The sequence below is a fragment of the Protopterus annectens genome, chromosome 9.part0 (assembly GCF_019279795.1).
Source record: "Protopterus annectens isolate FY-2018-M chromosome 9.part0, PAN1.0, whole genome shotgun sequence".
Lineage (NCBI taxonomy): Eukaryota > Metazoa > Chordata > Ceratodontiformes > Protopteridae > Protopterus > Protopterus annectens.
This window is the reverse complement of record NC_056743.1, coordinates 622,001,311-622,027,977: the sequence shown is the minus strand read 5'-3', so window position 1 is coordinate 622,027,977 and position 26,667 is coordinate 622,001,311. Positions and strand designations below refer to the sequence as shown.

The 26,667-nt window shown below is 40.4% G+C and overlaps 1 protein-coding gene across 2 annotated transcripts in view; it reads left to right on the top strand.

The window, feature by feature from the left end:
* C4B (complement C4B (Chido blood group)) overlaps positions 1-5,275 on the top strand; it is an 876,141-nt gene extending 870,866 nt beyond the window's left edge. For both annotated transcript variants that reach the window (XM_044083184.1, XM_044083183.1), the window contains exon 41: positions 4,751-5,275. In XM_044083184.1, coding sequence (XP_043939119.1) covers positions 4,751-4,892 — 142 coding nt within the window. In that variant the 3' untranslated portion in view covers positions 4,893-5,275. The remainder of the gene's footprint in view (positions 1-4,750) is intronic.
* The last annotated feature ends 21,392 nt before the right edge of the window (positions 5,276-26,667 follow it).

The window sequence follows — 26,667 nt, the reverse complement described above, 5'->3', positions numbered from 1 at the left end:
AATGAGATATATTGAAGACCTTGCTAGGTATTTCCAGTTACAGATCAGAGATGAGGTCAAATTCAAATGGCTAGAATGAATGAAGAAAGTGTGAGCAGCCATTCTGGAGAAATAACCAAGATTCAATAGTTTGTAGGTTGAAGTGCATTCAGTAAACTGACATAAATGACGTATAGAAGTTGCTTAGTTTTGGAGCCCTGGTAACTGATTTTATACTGGTCTCTTTGAGCCATACAGTGCCTAGTGTGTGCAGAAAGTACCCTACAGCTTGGGATGCTGGCACAGGTTGGTCCAACCCTTGGCAAGACAACCCATATAGCTTAGGCTACTGCAACAGTGATCTACTCAAATGTCGACTGTTGATAAGTTTATTTACACAAATGCAGTTTCCTCCTATTTTACTGTCTAATTTGCTGTTACAAAGGCATTGATGGCTTCTTGCAAGAAAGGGGATTGAAACTGTCTAGCTATTGCCATTATTCAGAAATAGCCATTCTGTCCAGACGGCAAGAGTGAATCTATGGTTTAATAATTCAAATTTCTTTTTACTAGTTCCACTTTTTGGGTGTCCTATTGTTCTTCTGTAAAACTGCAGTTCTTGAAAAGAGAAACTGATGAGAATCCAGGTTTTGACTCTGTATCTTCATGATTCATTATAAAAGAACTCATTTTAGCATTTGGATGAGAGTGAGAGGTAGGAGGTTGGGCAGGTTGGGGAGGATGAATATTCTAAAAGGTTGTGTAGACATTTCTTTTGCCTACTGAAATGTAATAAATGAGGGTCTTACACAAACAAATGACTGGTGCTTGAGTCATGGCCTTAAACCCAAATGCAAAAAAATGTATTATCATTCCTTTCAGTAAGAGCGGTATTTCTGCTAACTATCACATCAATGGCAACACCTTAAGTATGCACTCAGCAGTGAGAGACCTGGGCACAGAGGTTGACAGCAGTCTTACCTTTGACCACCATGTCTCTACAGTGGCAAGAAGGGCATTCTATATTGTTCATCTCATAAGTAAGGGCATTGCCTCTAGAAAAAAAAAAATAAGTTGTAACCTCCGTGTACTCTTCACTCATTAGGCCAATAAATGAGTACAGTGCCCCTTTTGGTATGTACCTTTCCAAACACCTGCAGCAATTGGAGAGACCACAAAGGTTCCTCACAAGGAAAATTCAAGATCTTCAACATCTGTCCTATGAGGATCATCTGAAATCACTGTCACTTTATTCTGTTTCATACAGACTACTCAGAGGTGATCTCTGCCTAGCATACAAGGCAATATCTGACCCTGCATTACTGGAAATATTGCATACCTGTAAGTTCAATAGTACACAGGTTACTCGCTCTGAAGACCTTAACCTGGTATGTGACATTAATAAAACCCACTGGAGGAAAAAATTTGTCTCCCAGAGGTTACCCCACCTTTGGAATAGGCTCCCACTTCATGTCAAACAGAACACCTCACTGGTCCTCCTCAAACGCAATCTGGACGATTGGATGGGTGACTGTAAATTCACCCTGGGGGTCCCACCTGTGTCCCTCTTGGACAGGGGCAATAGGTGCTGATCATGGAAATAAGAGTAAGAATTTGACTGGGCTTGCAAGGGCCGTAGGGCCCTTAGCCTAGCAACTTCCTATGATCCTATGAACTTAAGTAGCATATGTGGGTCCACAAGTGCTGTGGATAGATGCAGTGAGACAGTACAAGGGGAGAAAGATAAATATAATATCAGGAACCATAGATCTGATGAGAAGTAAAATGGACTGACGACCAGGTTAAGAGAGAAAGCAGGGTGTTTGTAGTAATGAATACAAAGACAAGATTATGAGATGGCATTATTTTATTTATTTATCATTTGTTCACTGGGTTACTGCTACTAGGCTTGTGGACACTTTTCAGGGGGACACCAAGCCATAACAGTAGATGTCCAGCTTCTCACTGTTGTGGTATTCTTTACTCTTGGGATATCCTGCTGAGGATAGCTAAGCATTTGGCCAGCATACCAATGCTGGTACACCTTACAGGTTCCATACATCAAACATATGACTTATGTGTCAGAGGTATGCAGAGGATACTACGGTATTAAGGTAAGTTCACCGAAAAATCTTTTTTGTTTCATGCCTGCTGACCATTGTAGTATTCCTGATCATATTCACTTCATTTGTTCCTTCATATGAAGTACACAGTATCATACAGAGATGAGAAACACTGCACATCATACAGGCAGCCATGAGGATAGCATGTGCACTCAGCAGCATTCTAGCAGCTGAGGACATATACAAAATCAATGGTTTTCCTATCAAAACCAGGCCAAATGCTGGAGGTCAGTGAATGGGAAGATAACATACCTCTCAACCATCCAGATTTTGTATAAGTCCAGATTTTTGCCTTATATTTTCCATCTGTTTCTCATACAAGTTGTGGTTTTCTGGCAAATCGATGAAGAGTGAAGTCACTATCTAATGACAAGCATTTGTGCTGCAGAGTTGATATCCCTCAGAAAATGCATAACAAGCAATCTGTTATTTTAACAACTTTCTAAGTTTATAAGAATAATATTTAAAATCTGCCACTATTTTGAGGTGTTTGCCCTCCCCCCAATTGTTTTAGACTTTGTCCACATTTTTTACTCTAAGAGGTTGAGAGCTGTGGAAGATAACATTGCTGGCGGTGGAAATGCAACTTGATACCTAATCATTCACTAAAACGTATGTCACAAAGTCTGGTCTGCAGCCTAGAAGTGCAAAACACAGTGAAGTGACACCTTCAGCATTTGCAAATTAGCAAACATTGTAGCTTAAAAGAATAAAGCCCTGACTGTGGCACAGGCAACCTGAGTTTGATTAATGTCTTGGATGTCTGAGATGACAGCATGAAAGGAGATATATGCTTATGTTGTCGGGGGTAAACTAGGATACACTTTGTGGTTGATCCCTAGCAGAGGCTGGGGATTCACACAGGGGGAATTGTCCTATTCTTGCACAATCCCAATGGACTTCCGTACGACAACTGCATGTGAGGTGGAGATGTTAGGCATAAATGGAAAAACACAACACCAATATGATGCTCCACCAGGAGCCTCAGTCTTCTGACTAGTCCAGAGCATGTTTTTGAGCTAGTCTGGAGACAGAATGGAGAACCTGGTAGAGTGGTATACAAGGAAATACCCTTGTGCCAACTGATGGCCAGTGACAAGGATAAAAAAATGCACAAATTCAGAAATTATTACACATCTATGATTCTAAATTTCATTTTGAAGATTAGAAAATTTTTATTTTACTATGGTACAAAGGATTTTGCAAGGCATTATGAGTACTGTTCCTCATAAAGTGTGATATTTCAAAGCTATGAAAGGTTAAACATAATAGGTGTCAGTCATGTGTGCCTCATTTGTTTTCTTGGTGTTCATTGCACTGTTGAATGTAACAGTGGACATATCTAGTGAATAACAATGTAGTTCAGTGAATTATTTCTGCTAACTCACATTTGCTACACTTTTACAAAACATTGGAAATTATAATATGTAAGGACCATGAAGGGGTGAACTCTATCACACAATACTTCTTATTAATATGAATTTGCAAGAGGAATTCAGTAGTTTGCACTGTCAGTGATGGGGGTTCATGATCATTATATTCTGTTCATGGAGTTCACTTTAACCAAGTCCTGTGCTATCATAATTGACCCATTAACTCCCACTTTATCAAATACAGATATAGTGTTATGTTGGAAATCTCTGAACATTGGAGATGAAGAAGTTATCGTTTTACCCGTGAAGTCAAGTTATACCATGTAGACTCATAAACGTGTGGGGGCTGCAACTTTTAGTGTGAGACTACAGGGGACTTGCTCTCCTGCAAAAAATACTTTGGTGCATTTCTTTTTTTTTAAACAGGTAAGCCTACTGGATACAAGTGTCTCTTATCAGTGGTCATGAAGGAATATTGTTTGATTAAGTGACTTGGTCAGAGTTACAAAGTCTGCAAGTGGTAAACGAGGGGCTAAATCCTAGGACTATGGATAAAGCTTTTTGACAATGCATAGACTTCATCTTCTGAGCTAAGCTACCACTCTGCTGCTTTTGATAGTGGATGGTATGGGTCACTTACTATGGGCACTTTGTAGATTTGGAATCTGATAATTTGTGGTTGATCAGTTGCACTGAATCCATGTATCCCATGATGCACTGTTTTTGCTATGTAGTACTCACATTTTCGTACTGGTACAGACTAATGAATCATGGTTCAGAAATATGATATAACTCTACCGTGGTAGTGTAGTTTGTGCTCTTATGTCTTCTGATAACTAAAAAGAAGAATGCATTTTTAGACTAACACATGGATACAAGTGAATGCTAATAACACATGGATACAAGTTAATGCTAATAACACATGGATACAAGTTAATGCTAATAACACATGGATACAAGTTAATGCTAATAACACAGGGATACAAGTTAATGCTAATAACACATGGATACGAGTGAATGCTAATAACACATGGATACAAGTTAATGCTAACAACACATGGATACAAGTTAATGCTAATAACACATGGATACAAGTGAATGCTAATAACACATGGATACAAGTTAATGCTAACAACACATGGATACAAGTTAATGCCAGGCATATGGTTGTGGCTAATTCATTATTTCTATTTCCTAACCATGAGTTATTATGGAAAGCACTTTTTATATGAATGTAATTCTGCTGTTAATGTTTTGATTTTTTTATTCTTGAAGTGTACAATATCTCTTGGACTCAAAAACTTGGATTGAAGAGATTCCAGAAGACAGAAAATGCAGAGGGACAGCATACAGACCTGCGTGCAATGAACTGCAAAACTTCCTTACAAAGTATGAAATGGATGGTTGTGCTGTCTAAATCTACCATTTTTTATGTACTCACCCAAATGGTAATAAGAAATTCTGCATTAACGCTACAAAACAGGATGACTACAGAAATAAATGCCAAGAATTACACATTTCTGTATATTTTCCAGAATTAAAACAATTACTTAAGTAGTTACATCTATTTCATACTCAGTTCTACTATGTACACTGTTTAGTTTTGCATTTTTAACCAATTCCAATATGACTTGTACAGCTTGCTTTTTTCATCCAGTACAAATACAGTAAAAGTTACATTCTGTCTGTTACTGATCTATTAAAATATCAGGGGCACTAGACTGTTTTTGTAATAGGGATATCTCTCTTCCTTCATATCAACTTAGTTAACATTCAATAAAGTAAAAAGGAAATAAATTACATATGTGTTGCTTTTAGCCGACTGTCATTTACAGGCATAAGACACAATTTCATCATGTTTCTGTTTAAGTAATAATAAGTACAAACACAGACCCAATAGTGGCCAGGAAGACAATCTTTTCTGTAGCAAACTTGGTGGTATATCCATATGTAGCTAAGATCAAACTCCCCCAGCAGCAAGTGCCCAAGTCATTCGACAATGAGATGTTTTCCATAGGAAATCACTATCTGCCAGGGTGGTGTCTGTATGTGTGCTGGTAGTGATTACTGCATTTCGGGAGATTTCTCTAGTCTGCATGTTTGTTTAATCATGGAGTTGTCATATATAAATACAGGGATGTATGAGGGCTTGCCCACTATTTGGTAGTTCAATCACTTATGTTCATTGATGTGCTTCGTTGGTATCTTTTGAGCATTTCATAGTGGAGACTTGGCAATGAAACACAAGACATATATATATATATATATATATATATATATATATATATATATATATATATATATATATATATATATATATATATATATATATATATATACACTCACACAAAAACACAGCAGACATATCTCTGAGGAGTGCCAGTTCAAGTACAGTACATTTTCGAGATGTGGGAGAAAACTGAAAATTCTGGCTAAACACATGCAAACTGCACACAGAAGGCAGGTGGTCCAAGTGAAAACAGAACTGGAGGATTAGTCTCTTAACTGCTTTTAAACAACACACCTCAGAATGGATTCAGCAAGCAAAATGAAAAAGGTTTATCCAACATAATAAATCTGTTTTCCTTCAAAACATCAATTTCCACTGTCTATTTTACTATTATTCAATGTAATTGGTAACATGCTCATCATTAATGAAATTGTCAGGTTTTTACACAAATTATTTAAAAAGATGTATGTCCTAGGAAATTCAAAAACTGACAACTATTTGCTAAAAGTTGATACTTAATTCTTAAGTATAATATAGGCTATTAGCAGGGCCACAGTGGTACAGCAGTTAGCACTGTTCCTCACAACAAGAGGTTCACCTGTTCGAATCTTGGTTGGAGCGTCTTCTGTGTGAAGTCTGCATGGCCTTCCCATGGTTGAGTGATGTCTAAAGACATGCAGGTAGGTGTGTGCATGAATGGGTGTGCCTTCTTTGAAGGTTGGAGGTTGGGCTGGCAACTCGGCATCGTAAAAATTAACTGCTAATAATTAGCGGACCGGAGTTCCGCTGTGGCGACCCCTAACCGGGAAAAGCGAAGGACTTTTTTTTAATATAGGCTATTAGCATTGATGTCAAAGGACATTATGCTATCCATGGCAAGATGCTGTGTGTGGATTGTGAGTAAATAAAATACAAATAGTTAGGATGTGGTCTGAACTCCATGAGATCTAGTCTCAGAGTGAAAATGTCTACCACATGGCATGCAGCTTCCTATATTTAGCTCATTATTAATTAATGATCTTCTTTTTCTTTTGGCTTTTCCCAGTTAGGGGTCACCACAGTGGATCACCTGTCCGCTCATGATTGGCAGTGGAGTTTTACAGTGTCAAGTTGCCAGCCCGGCACCCAACCTTCAAGGCACACACAAGCACACACTCACACCTAGGGCCAATTTAGAGTGTCCAATCCATCTGCAGCATATCTTTGGGATGTGGGAGGAAACCAGAGCACCCAGAGGAAACCCACGTGACCACAGGGAGGACATGTAGACTCTGCACAGAAGGCACTCCAGCCGAGAATCAAACCAGAGAACCTCTTGCTGTGAGGTGGCAACACTAACAGCTGCACCACAGGGGCCGCCATTATTAATTAATAATTAATGATACATTCCCCATATCTAATACTCCCTTTTTAAATGAACTATAAAACGCATATAATCTACATACAGTTTGTGAAGTAGCATGCTAGTATTTGAAATTAACTTTGGAAATAAACAGCCTAATAGTTTATGAATCAAGAGACTTTAATCACAGGCTTCCAGCACAAAATATGATTTGTATTTATGCTATTTTCTTTTAAATGTTCAGATTGAGATTATGTTTGGCTTTTTTTATAGTGCTTATACTAAAGTTCATGTACTTTTTTGCTTCTACTTGTGATATGTGACATCATATACCTTAGCTAGTTGTATTATGTACCAGTTCCTGCAGTGCACAGTACTCCATGAAGAAACATAGGTAAGGCTGTACTAGACACAGGCAAAATGAACAGCAGTAATGTGAGGCTTTCATGTAATATCCAGACTGGCAGCCATTGCTAGTGCCATGGATACCATACACATAGCCTTCAGTGCTCTAGGGATAGATTTTTCCAATACATAGATCAACAAACATGGATATCATTCCGTAAATGTTCATGTGATATAAGACCACACTAGAAGAATAAAAGGCATCTCTGCTAAGCATCCTGGGGTGGCCAAGAAAGAAAACAAACTTGGCCACATAGACTAATGTATATGGTATGAGACTCTGGATCAGAAGGATGCAGGTTTTGAGTCATGTGATGGCCATAGTTTAGGTGAGGTTTTATGATGCATTTATTAGTGCTCTAGACTTTGTATGTAGTACACTGAGTTCAGCTCTCAATGGAATCTATGACACATTTTGTTTTGCAGCACTAGCAAAAAAGTGACAAGCATAGCTGCCTTCCAAACAGTTGACCTGGGTTTGAACCCTTGTCATTGTAAGTTGTTTAGCCAGTTATCCCTGGCCCCAGCTGAGAAAAACAATTTGTTTTCTGACTTATTCCATAAATACTCCATAATGCTTGGTCTGGGATGTGAAGGTGATCTGACTGTGAAATCTATCTACTGTCAGGCAGTAGGGCTGACTTAACATGAGTTTTTTTTCTTTTCATGAAATCTAATACAAAAATAAGGGTAAGTAATTGAAAAACATGTCAGATAAATTAAGAAACATCTGCCAAAACAGAATAATAAACATCGCCCTTAGAATCAGAACAAGACACTTGTTAACTTTCTTGAAGGATAATTTTGATACACAAATGAGTAAAAATTTGGCAAACTTTCATTACAGAAATCAAGCTTGTTGAAAGTCAGAAGGTCATAAAGGTACCAACTGAAAGTATGAACAACATTTAAGTATACCTCATGTATGCAAACACAAGTATAGACAAACAGAGAAGAATGGAATCTGCACTTCCTGGATGTACATAGGCAATTGAGATTGTATCTATTAGGGCAAAAGACAGGGGTAAGGAGGGAAGCCTTGCCTCCACCAAAGGCAATTTCAAAACTGTTGGTCCATTATATTTATTGACATTACACCTTTCATGATAAAATGATGACAGGGTAGGTAAAGGCCCATTTTACTATGGCATAACAGGAACTACAGCCCACCTGGAACTACCACTGAGGGTAAGGTATCAGAACTTGAATGCAGAACAGAAGAGGAAGTGGACAGATGAGGTGATAATAAACAACAAGGAGAAGAATTTATTAAGGGCATTAAAGCTTGATGGGATTGCATTATGATCATTAAGAGGGCTGCATGATTCTTCGGGTAGGGGTGGGTCTAGGAGATGGAAAGCAGGCATTAGTGGTTTTCATACTTAAAGAAGGAGCAGTGAGCAGACCAGAAACTCAGGCTATTGAGAATGACCTCAGTAGTCACCAAAACAGTGGAGGCAGTTATGAAATCTGGAATTCTGGATCAGAATGGATCCATAGTAAGAACACCATCTCTAACTAACCTGATGCAGCTGCATGACTAGGTTACTAGGAGGATGAACACAAACATTTAACAGTTTTCAAGCAGAACATGTTTGTGTTTGTGTGTGTGTGTCAGGGGGATGAGTGCAATGTGGACAGCAAAATGTGCATGTGGTTGAAAAAAATTGTTTGAAAGCATACAGGAGAATAGCAGTGAGAAGGAAATCTCATAGGGGAAAATGATATTCCAGAGGGTTTGAGCCTAGTACTAGTCATCATTTATATGTTCATCTCTAACCTCACATGGAAGGATGAAAACTGGATCACTCTCTTTGCCGATGGTACCAAATATGGAACAGTTGTACCGGATAGGATGCAAGTCTTGCAAGGGACTTGAAGAAGTTGAGGTGTGGGCCAAGCGACTCCATTTAACCATTCCAGGTATGTGGTACTGTACCTGGAGGATGGTAATTCAAGGTGCAATATGTATTTTGGAAGAATGGTCAGACTCAAAATCTCAGAAGAAAGAGAGATTTGAAGGTTATCATCCTCAGTGCAACAGACATCTTTAAGAGAAAAACTAAACATTAGTGTGTATTATTTTATTTATTTGTGTAACAGTTCTGAAACAGTTTACTGCATTGTTGTTAATTTGTTTGACTGAATTATTTACTTTTCTGTGTCTCCATGTATATATTTGCTGATCTGTGGTTGAATTTATGTTTTTCCCCCAGCCAACTGCTGTTGTGTTCTTAGTTGTTAGCTTTGGCTGTTGCCCACCACTACTGGGAGTTTGTGGGGTACTCAGTCCAGAGAGGTTAAACTGGTCAGACAACTTCTGTGTTATCTGTTTGTCTCAGGGTGTGACTTTGGAAGGATCTTTTATCTTACTGGTATAAAAATATTACATTTGAGTGCATCCTTGCTTATCTTGCTAGAGCTCCATTTGTGCCTGACAGAGAGTGCTTCTTAAACAACTTGAATTACAGAGCTACATAATTATATTTTTTGCACTTTTTCTAATTGTTCAATGTTTCTTATCAACACTGCACTGGTTGTATTTATTTGCTTATCAGTACTGCATTGTTTTTTATTTATTTGTGTAACAGTTCTGCACTAGTTTACTGCACTGTTTTTATTTATTTGTTTGAATTATTTACTTTGCTGTGTCTCTTTTTATGTGGTTGAATATTTGTTTTCTGCCACCCAATTGCTGTTGTGTTCTTATAGTTTGTGGCTTTTGCTGTTGTCCACCCCTACTGTAAATTTGATAAGGGATACTCCTCCCAGTCGCATCTCATTAGCTCATTCTACCTAATACAGAGATCATTTGGGAAGGTCAAACACCTTAGTTTCTTAATCTTGAATTTTCTTCTGTTCCTCCTCTTTGCCTTTCCACTTTACTAACAAAAAAAAAACACTTTATTCAGCATCGCTTACTATATTTGTGTTTCCACCTCCTCCTGCTCATTACTTCATTTTGCTTTTTCTGCTACTTGCTGCAGCTTGTTCTCTATAGTGTTCAATTGCATCTTTTCTGTTGCATTTGCTATTGCTTACTTATAGCCTGTTTAAATTGTAAGTGTTATTCTAAGCCTCTTAGTTTTGGTTTACGCACTTGGGCTTTAGACTAACCCCTTAGCTCTCCCTGGCCTTCTCTCTCAGATTCTGAAAAATATGGATTGACAATTTCCTACAGCTTCTTCTACCAATCTGATTGATATGGGCATCCTGAGACAGTGTAGCAACTGCCATTTGTACACAGACAGCCATCTACTACTACCACCCAGGAACACAATTTGCGAGAGATGCAATTACATTAGGAATCTAGAGTCCATGTTCTCTCCCTGACAAGCCAGTATATCTGGCACTGAAAAGGTTGTCAACACAATCACTGCACCTCAAACACTACCCACACCAACACAACACACACCCACATATGTGGAGGGCCTCAACAAAAACATATCCAAACAAAGGAGACTTCAGAGGCAAAAACCTCTGAGGCAGAAACACATGTGATCTCCACAACTCTCCACACCACATACCATGCAAAGTTCACACACCTGTGCCTCACAACCACTAAGGCTTAACCATAAACCCAACATGTTAGTCATAGGGGACTCCATTGTGAGACACACAGACTGGATAAGGAGAAAGTCACAGTTAGTTGTCTGTCAGGGGCTAGAATCCACCATATCATGCATGCCCTCAAGTGTATGAACAGCAGGTACTGCTATGACTCTGTCATAGTCCATGTTGGTGTGAATGACTTGAGACATACCTCCCTGAACTATATGAAGAGAGACATGATTGAACTCGCTGAATATGTGTCCCAGGCAGGTATGTCCCTAGCCTTAAGCAGCATTCTACCGTCACCCAGAATGATACCTTAATAATAATCTTCTTTCGGCTTTTCCCGGTTAGTGATTGCCACAGCAGAACTCCGGTCTGCTAATGACCGGCAGTGGATTTTTACTGTGCCAAGTTGCCAGCCCGATTACCAACCTTCAAAAAAGCCACACCCATTCACGCATGCACCTACCTGCATGTATTTAGATGTCACTCAATCGCGGGGAGAATATGCAGACTCCACACAGAAGGCGCTCCAGCTGAGAATCAAACAGGAGAACCTCCTGCTGTGAGGCGACAACGCTAACCGCTGCACCACCGTGGCAGTAATCAGAATGATACCTTAATACAAACAGAAAATGATTGACTTTAACAATTGGCTTAGTTTCTGGTGTCATTCCAGGGGGATCCATTACCTGACAGCCTCAGAAGATATGATCAACAGACTATGATGCTTTGCCAGAGACAACCTGCATCTGTCTCACTTGGGCTTCAGGTTTCTGGCAAAGGCACTTTTCTCCCCCATAGTGCCTTTTTTAGAAAAAGTGATGAGTTAAAACAACCAACATAAACATTTAAACAAAACCCAAATTAAAGGTCATGCTACTAAATGCTAGGAGTCTAAACATGAAACTGCACTCATTGCAAGCATTCTTAACCTTGGAAAATGCTGACATCTGCACAGTCATAGAAACCTGGTTCAAAGCTGTGGAGAGCACCTCAGCCATACGTGGTTACTTATCCTATCATACATTCAGACCCCATATTGTGGGTAGTAAAGCCAAAGGAGGTGGAGTTTCAATAGATATTAAAGACAAACACATCTCCAGGCTGGTCAAACAGTATGATGCACAGGAGACACTCCAGGTGCAGTTAGCCATTGACAAGACCCCCTATAGAAATCATAGCTACTGGCCCCCAAATCTGACCCAAGATGCCCAAATTGCCTATCTAAACCTCTTCAAATCTATCAAGATTCAACCCTTTACCCTGATCCTGGGTGACTTTAACTACACATAGACTGGAAGAACTACTCATGCCAGAACACAAATGCCCAGAGATTCCTCGATTTTGTCAATGCAAATGCTTTGAAACAGCTAGTCAATACCCCCACAAGAGGTGATAATATCTTGGACTTGGTATTAACCAACATGAGTAACCACTGCAGCATCCCTGCAATATCATCCTCCCTTGTAAGATCAGACCATAAAGCGGTCACGTTCAAAATCACCATCTCCCCTGACACCCCCTCTAGCTAGGGACAGACAAAAAAAACTTTTCCAAAGCTGATTACAGCCTCCTGAGAGATGGTATAAACAGCTTCACAGCCCCCTTGCCCTCTCTAGGAGCTGGCACCATTATCTAAAACTATACCAAATGACTATACGAACATTTATATAGATGCATGGAATCAGGAATACGTGACAGGACTTAATCATCCTCCGCAAGGAAGAGTAAACCTGTCCGGTGGACATCTGCAACAAATAAACTCTACAGCAAAAGAAGGAAATTGCTGTCCAGGACCAAGAAAGAGCAGTTGCCCAATTTGAAGCAATCTCTCCTTAGCCTATACAAGCAAATAAGAGCATTAGTGAAATCCTTCAAAGCAAACGTTGAGTCCAGATTGACCACATCTACTTGAAAAAATTATAAGTCCTGCTCACATATGCCCATAATCTCAAAAGTAGAACACAGATCTGTTCAGAACTGGCAGTCAAAGACACCACATATACAAATGCCATAGATATAGCAAACTTGATGGCTGACAGATTCAGTGAAAATTTCACCCCTCTGTCCCCCCCATCAGTAAATCAGGACATTCCCAGTACCTGCCCCCTTCCCCTTATATCTAGGGATCAGGTCATCACTGCTCTTTCAAAAGCAAAAAAAATACAGTCTCCATGGTACCCGATAACATCTCAGGCTGCATCCTACATGAACTCAGGCAGGAACTTGCAGCACCATTAGGTACCCTATTCAACCAAAGCCTGGCTTTGTCCCAGCTGAGTGAGGACAGCCACTGTCATCCCTTTACACAAAGGTGGAGCATCCACCGATCTGGGAAATTATAGACCACATCAGCCTAACTAGTCTGATCTGCAAGACCATGGAATGGATTATCATGGACCTCATTAACAAGGACATTGGAAATCTCTAAACGCTCGATCCCACACAGTTTGGCTTCCAAGCTCATGTATATTAAATTTGGTCGACTTTTTTGAGACAGTCACCAAAGCCATGAATGAGGGGAAGATAGTGCACACCACCCACCTTGACCTGGCCAAAGCCTTCAACACTATTCCCCACTTGGGCATAATAGATAAACACTCTCAACCAGGTATCAATCAATATGTTACCAGATGGGTAGCTAACTGGCTCACTGATAGAACCCACCTAGTCAAAATAGGGGAAGCCACTTCAAGCAATAGACCCATATCGAGTGTTGGGACTTGGGGCCTTAGTTATTTGGGATATACTTTTCTGAGGTGCAGGTGAAAAGCAGTGGGCTATGGCTCACCATGTTTGCAGATGACTGCAAGATGAGAGTTGTCATCAGTTCCCCTAGTGACATGGACATCCTCCAAGAGGGTCTCACCCAAACAAATGGCTGGTGCCAGAAACATGGCCACAAGCTGAAGACAAAAAAAACAAAAATGCATCATCATCCCCTTTGGGAAGAGTGATGTCCCCACAAATTATCACATTAATAACAACGTCCTAAGCACACAGTCAATCATGAGGGATTTGGGCACCCAGATTGATAGCAACCTGACTTTTGACCGCCATGTTGCTTCCATTGTATGGAATGATTTCTACATGGCCTATCTCATAAGTAAGGGTGTCTCATGCAGGGACAAGGAGGTCATAACATCCCTGTATTCTTCCCTTATAAGGCCCATTATTGAGTACAATGCCCCATTCGGCATTTATCTCAGAAAGCACATGCAACAGCTGGAGAGACCACAGAGGTTCCTCACCAGGAGAATACGGAGCCTCAAAAATCTACCATACACAGATAGGTTAAAAGCCCTATCCTCTACTCAGTTTCATACAGACTCCTCAGAAGTGATTTCTGTCTGGTATACAAGGCGATCTTGGACCCTGCCTTGATGGGACTACTGCATATCTGCAAGTCAAGCTCCACTCTAGTAACCGGCACACACGGCCTCAAACTAGTCTGTGACATCAATAAGACTTGTTGGTGGGACAGATTTGTGTCCCAGAGACTCCCCCATCTATGGAATAGACTCCCTCTCCACATCAAGCAGAGTATCGGTGCTGATTAATCTATGCATGGGCTAAACTCTTGGCTAGGCTTATAAGGGCCTCAGGGTCAATAGCCTAGTAACTTCCTATGATCCTCTGATCCAATGAAAAATGGTATCATTCAGCACCATGTCCTTCATTTGCCGACTGTGTGACCTTGAGCAACTCACCTAACCATACAGAGCTTAGAGGCAGCTGGGAATTTGGGCTAGGCTCCTTGATGGTACCCTGGACAGAAGCCTAGCAGCTACTTATGAACCTATGGAGGAGAAGATGCCTCTTTATTAGGCCTTTGATATGAGAGCTAGAATTAGGTATATAGCCAGATCTGTTGCCCTTAAAGAAAAAAAAAAGGTCACAATGCTAGGAATAGTGCAAAGAAAGATATTTGAGATAATGAGGGTAGGGAGTTTTATGAAGAAAGGTTTAAGTAACTTGCACTATTTAAAACTCATCTCAGGCTATGGATGACATGGGTGCTTGAAATAGGCAACATACTTGTTTAACAAATGGTAATAAATAAATTAATAAATAAGTTGGGAGGCATGATAAGGGAACATAGAAGAAAAGGGCAGGTAGGTCAGTGGCCATGACTACCATATTAAGAGAACATAGTTCTGCCTAGATATGAGGAAGTATTTCCTCATGGAAAAAGAGGGAGACAGGTGGAGCATTCCATTAGGATGAGCAATAGAGACTAAGATAGTTGGAACACTTGCAGTTGCATCAGGAAAGATTGGGAGGCTAGTGCCCTGGGCTAGCTGCGATACTTGGACAAAAAAGATGGATTTACATTTTCCTTCTGATAGTTTTATTAGGATTTGCTGACTAGTAGAGTGCTGCAGAGTTCAGGGTCAGTGTCAGTTTTCTATAACATGTTTCTGCCAGATATCATACTAGGGACCAGATAGCAAGGCAGACTTGTCTACTGATGAGACCAGCACTGTTGGAATGGTCATCTCCTAGTGGGTGTGGGGGATGGGGGGGTCGGGAGTTTAATGAAGTGCCTGATGTGGACTGCATGGTAGCTGAGATTTAATGCAAACATTTCAGGATTTTATACTTCAGTGGTTTGAATCCTTAAACAGGACAGAAATGGAAAAGGATCTGTGGCTCATTATTACTCCAAGATGAATCTACACAGTGTGGAAGGACGCTGTTGAAGGTCAACAGAATGCTAGCATGCATTTTACAAGAAGTGATTTACAAATATGATGAGAAAAAAATGAAAAGGAGAAATAATTATGGCAAAAAATAAATCAGTAAGGGTAATTCCTCTAAAGATAGAAACGCTCCCATCAAACTAAATAGGCAACTAGAAGGACTACTTACGTCAAGCAAAGGGAATTTTTAAGTTAAGATAGCCTCCCTACTGAAAGATAACCATAAAAGACCAGACAGGAGGAGAAGGTAACCACACACAATACATACCCAGTCACACATGGTACCATCACAACTTCAAATCATACAGACCCAACACATGCAACACATAGACCACACAGTCAGAGTGTCAAACAGTCACAGCCCTTAAGGCCAAACAAAATGCCAGACACACTTGTCATTGGTGATTCCATAGTCAGACACACTGCCGTCCCGCTCACCAGACTGGGTAAGGAGAAGGTCACAGTAGAATGATGCCTCAATACAGTGATAAGATGGTCAGTTGTAATAATTGGCTTAAATACGGGTGTCATTCAAATCCGGGATCATGTCTTGTCTGCCTGGGATGACTGACAGGAGCCACGCTTTCAGCAAGGGACGGCTTGCACCTGTCACCCTGGGCTTCCGGATATTGGCAAAGGCTCTTCCCACCCCATAGTGCCTTTTTAGGCAAGGCTCAAATTCTAAACCTACCACCCTAGAACACCAAAAAGGAAAATGCATCGGAGAACATCCAGGTGCAATTAACCATAGGCAAGACTGCTCTGCAATTTGTAGCATGTTACAGGCCACCCTCTCAAACTCAGGAACCTCACATGGCCTTCCTGAAATCCAAACACCATCATACTAGGTGACTTCAACTACCCTAATATAGACTGGGAACACTACTCAAGCCCGAACACTCTAACCCAAAGATTCCTGGAGTTCATAAACTCAAATGCCATGGAACAACTAGTCACCATCCCCACAAGAGGAGAAAACATACTTGATCTCATCATCACGAACATGGGATCAAAATGTTCAACACCGAGTATACCCCTCACTGGTGAGATCAGATCATAAACTAATCTCACTGGAGGTCCTCATCGCCCCCACCTGAAACAAAAAGACAACAGTGAAAAACTTCTGACCCAGTGGTAAACATTACTCAAACCGCTGAATCACTTACAAATGCCTTCTACCAGCACCTACAGGACTGCATGGATCAGGCAATCCCAAACAAAACTAAGACTCTCTGTACCAAAGTAAGCATCCAGTCTGGTGGACCCCAGCCATAAACAAGATATACAAGAAAAGGAGGAAGCTACTACAAGATAGAGAAAAATCCTTGAAAGGTAAGACACCTTTGATCATAATAAGTAAAAACTAAGAGCTCTCATAAAATCATCCAAGGCAAATTTTGAGAGAAAAATCGCCAAGGACTCTAAAGACAATCATAAGGCCTTCTTTAGCTATGTTAGAAACCTAGGAGGAAACTCCCAGATATGCTCAGAATTAGTTCAAAATGATGTGAAAATTACTGAACCTACACACATTGCTAACATACTGGCTGACAGGTTCAGTGCAAACTTCTCCCCTCCCCCAAAAGGAGAGATATCTATTCCAGAGGATTGTAGCCCCCAAACATCTCCAGGTGAGAACTGCCCTCACTAAGGCAAAACACAGCATCCATGGGACCGGATGGTGTCCCTGTGTGCTTCATGAACTCAACGAGGAATTAAACCCACAGTTAGGACAGCTGTTTAATCTTAGCCTCACCTCAGGATATGTACCAAGGAGGGGCGACAGCCACTGTGGTCCCACTTCACACAGACCCTGAAATTACCGCCCCATTAGCTTGACAAGCCTTATCTGCAAAGCCATGGAGAGGATCATAATGGAACTCATAAATAAAGACATAGGAACTTGCAGACTTGGATCCACAGTGTTTGCTTTGTCAAAGGCAGATCCTGCCTCTTAAACTTGGTTGACTTTTTCGAGACAGTCACCAAGGCCATTGATGAGGAAAGGCAGTCCATACAGCCTACTATCATCGAAAAACTCATCAGCTTGAATGTAAACCCATACATCACAAGATGGGTTGCAAACTGGCTAAGTGACAAAACCCACAGGGTCAGTTGTGCTGGAGCCATGTCAGACTAAAGCCTGTCACAAGTGGTGTCCCACAGGGCTCAGTCCTGGGTCCACTCATCTACTTTCAAGTACAAGCAAACACAGGAGGGTTATGGCTCAAGTACAAGCAACACAGGAGGGTTATGGCTGACAAAGTTTGCAGATGACTGCAAACCACATCTGACACAGATATCCTCCAGAAGGGCCTCACAGAAACGGATAACTGGTGCCGGAGCCATGGCCTGAAGTTAAACGCCAAAAATGCATAGTCATACCCTTTGGGAAAAACAAGGTTACTAGCTACCATATAGGTGGCAATCCACTGAGCACAGAAAAATCAGTCAGGGGGATGGGGACCCAAGTTGACAGTAGCCTAGTTTGACACTCATGTTGCTGCTAAGTTAGGAAAACCTTTCTATATCGCCCACCTGATCATGAAGGGATTCACATCTAGATCAAGGGTCATCGCCCCCTGTACTCATCACTCAGTCATCCCCCCTGTACTCATCACTCATTAGACCTATGATTGAGTACAATGCCCTGCTCGGAATGTATCTGACCAGACACCTGCTGCAGCTTGAAAGGCCCCAAAAGTTCCTCACCAAAAGGATAAAGGGTCTCAAAATATGTCTTATGCTGCCCGACTGAGAAGAAGCCAGCTCTATTCAGTCTCATACCGCTTGCTCCAGAGGTGACCTGTGCCTGACATATAAGGCCATGTCAAACCCAGATTTGATGAATATGCTTCACCTCAAAAATCTAGATTCCTCAGAACCAAGACTTAAACCTTGACACGGTTATAAATAGAACGTGCTGGAGGGACAGATTCATCACCCAGAGACTCCTATGCTGTGGAACAAATGGCCTTGTTCAAGAGGAATCTTGACCAATGGATGGGAGATCGCAGATATACCCCAGGGATTACTTCAGTGTCACTGCTTGACAGAGGCACAGAAAAATGATAGGCATAGTTTTTATTCAAGCCACATAACTATGGGCTAGGCTTATAAATGCCCTTGGGCAGATAGCCTAGTATGAACCTATGAACCTATGAAAACCTTCTTTAACTTTGTCAGACACCTCAAGGGTAGCACAAAGCAATGTGTTGAATTGGTGGTTAATGGTGCCATATTCAGTGAGACTGCAGGCATGGAAAACCTGTTAGCAAACAAATTCATTTCAAGCCTTAACCCCCTCTCATGTCCAACCATCTCCCCAAAAATCTCCTCAGACATAGCCTGTCAAAGTATAACTAGGGAGTGTGTACTGGCTGCCCTCATTAAAGCCAAGAACATGGCCTCAGTAAGTCCTGAAAACATCCCAGGATGCATCTCATGAATTCTCAAAAATATGACTTATCAGGATCCCTGGAATCATAAAACAGCCTTTGTGCCACAAGAATGGGGGGCCGTGATGGTCATCCCCCTTTATAAGAGAGGATCTTCAAGAGATCCAACTATAAATGCTTTATTTTGACTAGTCTTAGTTGCAAAACCATGGAAAGAATTATCATGGCTTATCAACATGGACATAGACACCCTCCAGACACTACATCTATCTCACTTTGACATTGTCAAAGGAAGGTCATGCTTACTGAATCTGGTGGACGTCTTTGAAAAGGTCACTATGGCAATGGATGAGGAAAAAACGTTGCATACTGCCTACCTAGATCTGGCTAAAACACTTAATACAATATCCCACTCAAGTATTGTCAATAAAATTACAGCTCCAGGTACAAACCCATTTATAACATGCTGTATAGTTAGTTGGCTCATACCTCTCCAGTGTCCAGATTTTTCGGAGAATGTACAGATTTTTGTCTCATATTTTTGGTCTGTTCCTCATAAAATTTGTGATTTTTTCTGGATTTTTGCAGCAAATTAGTGAGAAATTAATTCACTAAATAATGACAGGAATTTGCGTTTCAGACTTCATATCCTTCAGAAAATGTATGGTAACATAAGACCTTTCATTCTAGCAACACTCAGTTTATAACAGCAATATTTAAAATGTGTCCCTATTTTTGGGTCTTTGTCAACCCATTATTTTCTGTGTTTGTCCACATTTTCTGTGCTGAGAGTTTGAGAGCTATGAGATGGCACACTGATAGGAACCAGGAGGTTAAAAGTGTTGAGGCCACCTCCACAAAGAGGCCTGTCATCAGTGTAATAACCCAAGGATCTGTAATAGGCCCACTCTTCTTTGGCATCTACTTCTTGGATGTCAAAGCCAATGTCAAAGGCTCTGGAAAACCAAGTTTGAATATAATTGCAAACTGGAAGGAGTCATTGAACACACAATGATTGAGAATATCCTTCAGGAAGGTCTAACACTGACAAACACTTGGTGCCAAAGCCATGGATTAAATTGCAGTACGAAGAAATGCATTATAGTACCTTTTGGGAAATCAGCCACCTCAGGTACATTACCAATAAAACACCCCTAAAAGGTGATTTATTAGTCAGGGATGTGGGAACTGATATAGATAGTAACCTAGCCTTCAACCAGCATGTGTCCAAGGTAGTAAAAAAATCCTTCGATGTTGCTCAGCTTATAAGCAAAGGCATGGCATCTAGGTCCAGCCAGGTAATCATACCACTGTACTCTATCCTCAACAGACCCATCACAGAGTATAATGCCCCCTTTGGTATGTACTTGACCAGACACATGCAGCAATTGGAACAAACACAAGGGTTCCTTACAAAAATAATACACAATGTCCTATGCTGATCACCTCATAGCCCTGTCTCTTTCCTCAGCAACATACAGACTTCTGTAAACCAATAAATAAATAAATAAACCAATCAACCTTATTTTCTGTCTTGGTACATGTGATGAAAGATTTGAGAGGGGTTAATTTGAAAAGTAAGGATGAAAGGAGGGAAACTTTATGGCAACTAAAGCTAGGGTCAGATACCCCCCAGGTGTGAATGATATGATTAATATTAAGTGTTTTTTGGTTGACAGGAAACTGGATTTAAAAATGTGATATTTGCATCAAAATGTTGTATGTATTTTAACTGCAATTTAATATAATTACTTTATTTCTGTTTTAAAGTGGTTTATTGTAATTGGATAATTGATTCTATTAGATTTTAATGAGGTTGGTTTTAAGTATAAAAGTTAGTGCCAGTAAAGTTTATTTGCATTTCTGATGAAGTCTAGTGGATGAAAGCGTTGAATAAATCATTTTACGCTAATCCAGTTGGTTAGTCTTTCTGTTGCACCAGTGTTGGTTTTGGTAAAAAAAATGTTAAATCTGAGTATGGAGTATCATGTCCAGTTCTAGTGGCCACAGGGAAGAAGGGAAAGAAGATGGTAGAAGAGTGCACAGTACAGGGTTATCAGAAACTAAAGAGAATAACTAGGAAGGGTAGAACTGAAGAAGAAAAGAGTAAGGAGGAGGAGAAACCATGAGGGGCAACTGGAAAGGGGATGATTCAAAGAACATTTTGAAAAATACTTTAGAGGGCAGATAGGAGCGCTATGAAATGTACTGCCTGATACTGCTCTATATTATGTCATTAGAAAGGATCAAAGATGTATTTGGCAAAACAAGGAAATGATGCATTAATGAATGCAGTAGCTACCTAGGGGCATGCTGAGACACTCAAGTGGGTTCAGTGAATCATTAATCTTCTACTGGCTGCTTTGTGTATTTAGTATATACTTGTGATTTTACTCTTGACAACTATCATTGTAAAATACTCTGTGGGAGGATTCAATAAAGCCTACACAGTCATTTTTCACTGTGTGCACACAAGGTCACGAAAGGCCATGAATCCTTTTAGATTCAGTAAACTCCAAGTAGCAAAGTGCACTCATGTGCAAACAAGGTAAATACAGTGGCATGCTAATTACAGCATAAGAAACTGAATTGTATGCTAATCAAGCAAGCCAATATGGTGGAGCGATTCAACAAGCTCTAAAGCAACCATGTAGACTCTGTGTTGATGCTCCCAGAGTATTTGATAACTTTTCGAATATAACCATGGAAAGGAGTCTACACGGACAGAGGAGCAAGTAAAAGTTGTTAGATTTGTACAGAACTGACCTTAAAGGAAAACTCCACCCTCTCATACAGTTTAACTCAATTGTTACGTTTCTTTTCTCCCTACAATATGGTTCCAGTATTGTGTAGGTACCAGAAACCTGCTTGCACTTCTTAAAATTTTTATTTCCTTGCATTGGAGTCAAAGGAAGGGAAATCCCACCTACTTTTTTAAACTCAACTTCTCACATAATTTGCAGAGAAATTCGTCTCTACCTGCATGACATATCACAGACACAGTTAAATCTGTAGTTTACCCTGTCACTTTTACTGCTGTCAATCTTAGGTGGGCAATTAATTCTGCTAATGTCAGGGACACAGCAGCTGATATAAAAAAGACAGAAAGCTGTGGAATTGTTTTCCACTGTTTTTATTGCAGAGGGGAGGAGAACTTAACACTTCCCTTTTGTAACAAAATAAAGCAATTAGATCAGGCAGGGGTTTCATTTTTAACTCTTCTGACAAATTTACATAAGCAGCAACACACTATTGAAATGCTAAGCTTTAAATGTTATTTATAATAGTTTATATGTTAAGATAACTTAAATGTAGTATCACAGATTTCTGTGACATTTAGAGAAAAGTCAGAAAATAGTTTTTCTTGCAAAGTATCAATGCATTTACCATTTTCAAGCCCCCCCCAACACACACACACACACACACACACACACACACACACACACACACACACACACACACACACACACACACAGGCCAGAACTGCAGAAAGAGAGTCAGGTGGCAACCCTATCAACTAGGTGCAATGATACTGTTTATAAAAAGGTCTTTTATGTTTTTTTGTGACTTCCTTCCAGAGGGGGATGCATATCCGATACACGCAGATCCATTGAAAGAGATTCCCAGTGACTTTGAGTCAGTCCTTACATTGTTTGCAGCCATAATATACAGCTGAATTTACTTTAACATACATTTACTATGTGTGTTTGCATTAAAAACAGTAAGAAAAGGAAATCAGAATTAACTGTATTTAAATTTATACACTCACACACACGCACACACACTCACACACACACACACACACACACACACACACACACACACACACACACGCAGTCATATGCTTTTGTACACATGTACCTTATACACATACACATATACATAAACACACACGCACATGTGTGTATGTGTGTGTGCAATATGTGTGTATACAATGAATTATTTATAATAAACAACATAGAATAGTTAAGCATTATTAATGTATACATTCTAATAAATGTTGCTCAATGATTTACTTGGTCACTGTCACACACTGGCTATGTGTTGCACATGCAGTCTTGGTCAATGTCTTTCTGTCAGCATTTTTTCTTTGTATTGCTAACTGCATTTAATAATTGTTATTATCTTTGCCAATGTAACCTAATTTGTCTCTGAAAGGGTCCTGGGACCAGTTCACTTACCTAATTACCAAAGTATAAATAAATATGAAATAGAAAAAAGGAGGGTGAACATGACAGAAATAATTGAGGAATTAATAAAGCACATTAGAAGTCTGCATCACTCATGAGAGAGAAAAATCCTACCACTGAAGGCATTGGGAAGTAGCAGACAAAGTTTAGAGTCATACGACTTGTCACTTGTAAATGTACAGCAAGGATCATTTACTACAGTGAGAGTTTTCACACCTCAGCATGAGAGTGTGGGGGAGGATTTGTCAAATACTTTGGGACTACAAAATACTCCTCTTACAAAAACCTGTCATTTATCTACTTTCTTTTGCTGCAAGTAGCTAACAGCTATTTATAGCATAGAACAAGCACTGGCAGATACTTAAATGAGTTTCAGTCAGGTAAACACAGAAGCAGCTCTGTTACAGGAGGTATGTTTAGATGACAGTGCTTCACAGTCCTAACATTCAATCTTAATGGCATGAGAAAACAGCACTACTGCCTTATGTCTGGCACAAGCCATATGAAGAGGACTTGAAAGGTATTCTGGGAAGAAGGAATGAAAGCAAAAAAAACAAGATCACATTGCCAAGGCAGGCCCCATCATCCACCATTTTGAGAGAAACACATTAAAATTGTGAAAAAAGCACTTGGAATGATTTTGAGGCATTAAAATAGCTCAAAAACAAAGATACAATGAAAAAATATGTTTTTTGAGTTCTAAGGTGAAGTTTTCCTTTAACATGTGACAGAAAACAGTTCTATACAGGGTGACTGCAACAAAAGGAGAGTAACAATAGCAACATATCATTTTTAAGTACTATGCCATAAATGCAGCTTTGCTCGCCCACCCTCAAATGAAAAATACACTTGTAACTAATGCAGACAGCTAAACTGTAAACCCCATGAAATAGAGTATTCATAGTGCCATGTAAGCATATGCAGTATGTAGCGGACGATATACAGTCATAATGTCTAAAAAACAGTACTCCTCTGTGCAGATATACAGCAAAGTAATACCCTCCCTTGCATGTTCAACATTTGGCTTCCCTACAGTTTTCCTGGCTACAATGTTGCCAGCCATGTAGATTCAGGGCTATGAGCATGGTGAATTGCTGAATTCTCACAAATTGGAATCATGTAGGGATGTTCACATTGTGTAGGCACTCCAGCAGTGTTTGTTTTCAATGGATGGCAACAGTGAATGATAACATTGGGGGGTGAGTGTCAGGCTAGACTTATAGAGGTGTATATGAAGGTCTGGGAAGGGTAAAAATGCATGTAAGCAGTGCACAATTCACAAGTTCTGTTTCATTATGATGTAACCTTCTTATTTGTTGGCAAAATGTGCCATCTCTGTCTGCTTTAAGTACTTTTTTTATTATGCGGGTCATTGTTTTAGTGATATAGTGATTAGCGTAGTCATGGCAAGTGGAGGATTGAATGGCAGGTTTCCCAGTGCTTGTCATGTAACTATTCCTGTTGCAGCATTTGTATGTGTAGGGTTGGAGTATAGATGGTCCTGAGTTGTAGTACAGGGTGTGCAACCTTTCTTTCACTTTTTGTGCTCCATGTTTGAACAATATCATTTGAACAGAGGAAAGTATTACCAGTTTTGCCTGTGTTTACCTTATTAATGTGGAGATGCATGGAGGTGCACATAGCACAGTAATGAGCAAGCAGCAGGTGTGTTTAATAACAGCATAAGCAGGTGAATTGCATGCTAATGAACCAGTCCAACACCGTGGAGCTGTTCAATAAGCTGTAAAGCATCCATGTAGACTTCATACTGCTTTTTTCCTGCATACTTCAATACTACTGGAGTAGAGACACAGAAAATCTATAGGGACACAGTGCTAGGGTTTGCTGCTTTGATCCATCTGTATGAGCTAGAGGCTGAAGCCATTGGTGCTGCTGGTGACAATACACCTAGGCCAAGAAGGAGAAGGGGTTCCAGGCCCCAGGTAACTTTTCAGATGTTACATGACCTAGAGATTGTGGAGAGCTACAGGGTGGTCAAGGACATACTAAAAGAACTCTGCGACCTCTGCCACCTTTAACTCAGAGTCAGAGCCAACAGAGGGGAACCCATCACAGTGGAAAATAAGGTATGTGTAGTTCTTAGAATCTTAGCTGCAGGTACTTTTCAAAGACCAACTGGGGACATGATGGGTGTGTCACAGGCATCAGCATCCAGGATCCTCCACCAATTCCTGGATGCTATACTTATATGTGCTAGTGAGCATGTTTGTTTTCCCCATAGTTCTGCATAGAGGGCCAGAAATTTGCAACAGTTCTACTGTGTAGTGCACTACCCTGAAGTACTGAGTGCCACAGATTGCACTAAGGCACCACATGGTGAGCAGAGTAGACTCTATACTAACAGCATGGGATACCACTCCATAAACTGCCAAGTCATATGTAATGCCCAGGGAATTATCTTGAATGTGTGTACTGGTAACCCTGGCAGTTATTATGACTCCCATATGTGGCAGAAAATACAGCTGTACCAGATATTTGTTAGGGGGAACATCCCACAGGGCCATTTACTGGGGGATGCTGGGTATGCACTGAAACTGTGGCTGATGACACCCATCAGAAGTGCATAGGCAGCCACAGAAGAACACCATAATGAGGCACACCCTCAAACCAGAAACATCACAGAGCGTGTGTTTGGGTACTGAAGTCATTGTTAGAATGCCTAGATACATCTGGTGAAGCCCTGCATGCACAGATACACAAATCTTCACAGTATGTGCTATGCTACACAATCTGATCCTGTGGAAACAGCTGCAGCAGGATCAGCAAAGGGAAGGGACACACATCCTGCCACGAATGCCTAGGTCACCATGACCAAGGTCAGAGGAGAACTCTGAGGGGGAACCACCAGCTGCTGTGGCTGGAGGCAGATGTAGGCATGCTCAGTACGCCTTTGTTTTAGCTAAAAGACAATGCATAGCACATTCACTGACCACCTAGATGCCTAATACCTTTCTTCTACTCAGATATATATCGTAAAATTGATGGCAAGCAACTCACACAACCTTTACTTCTCCATGTATTGACTATGTACTGCTCACATCAGACAGAGTCAGCCCAGAACTAAAACTTTGTCAACTGCTGCATTTGCAAAGTAAGTCCTGAACCTAGACTGTATTCTTTAATAATATTATGGCACACCCTTGTATTTCTTAACTTGGTACAATAATCAAGTAAATTGTGGTAGATTTGTACAGAAAGTACCTTGACATGTGACAGCAGAGACTTCTTGTACTTATTTGTTTCCATTAGTAAATTGTAGGCCTCAAGCATCAAAGATTCATACATTCATACCACTGAACAGTACTGATGATCACTGCATGTCCTCAGTTTAGCACCACTCATTTG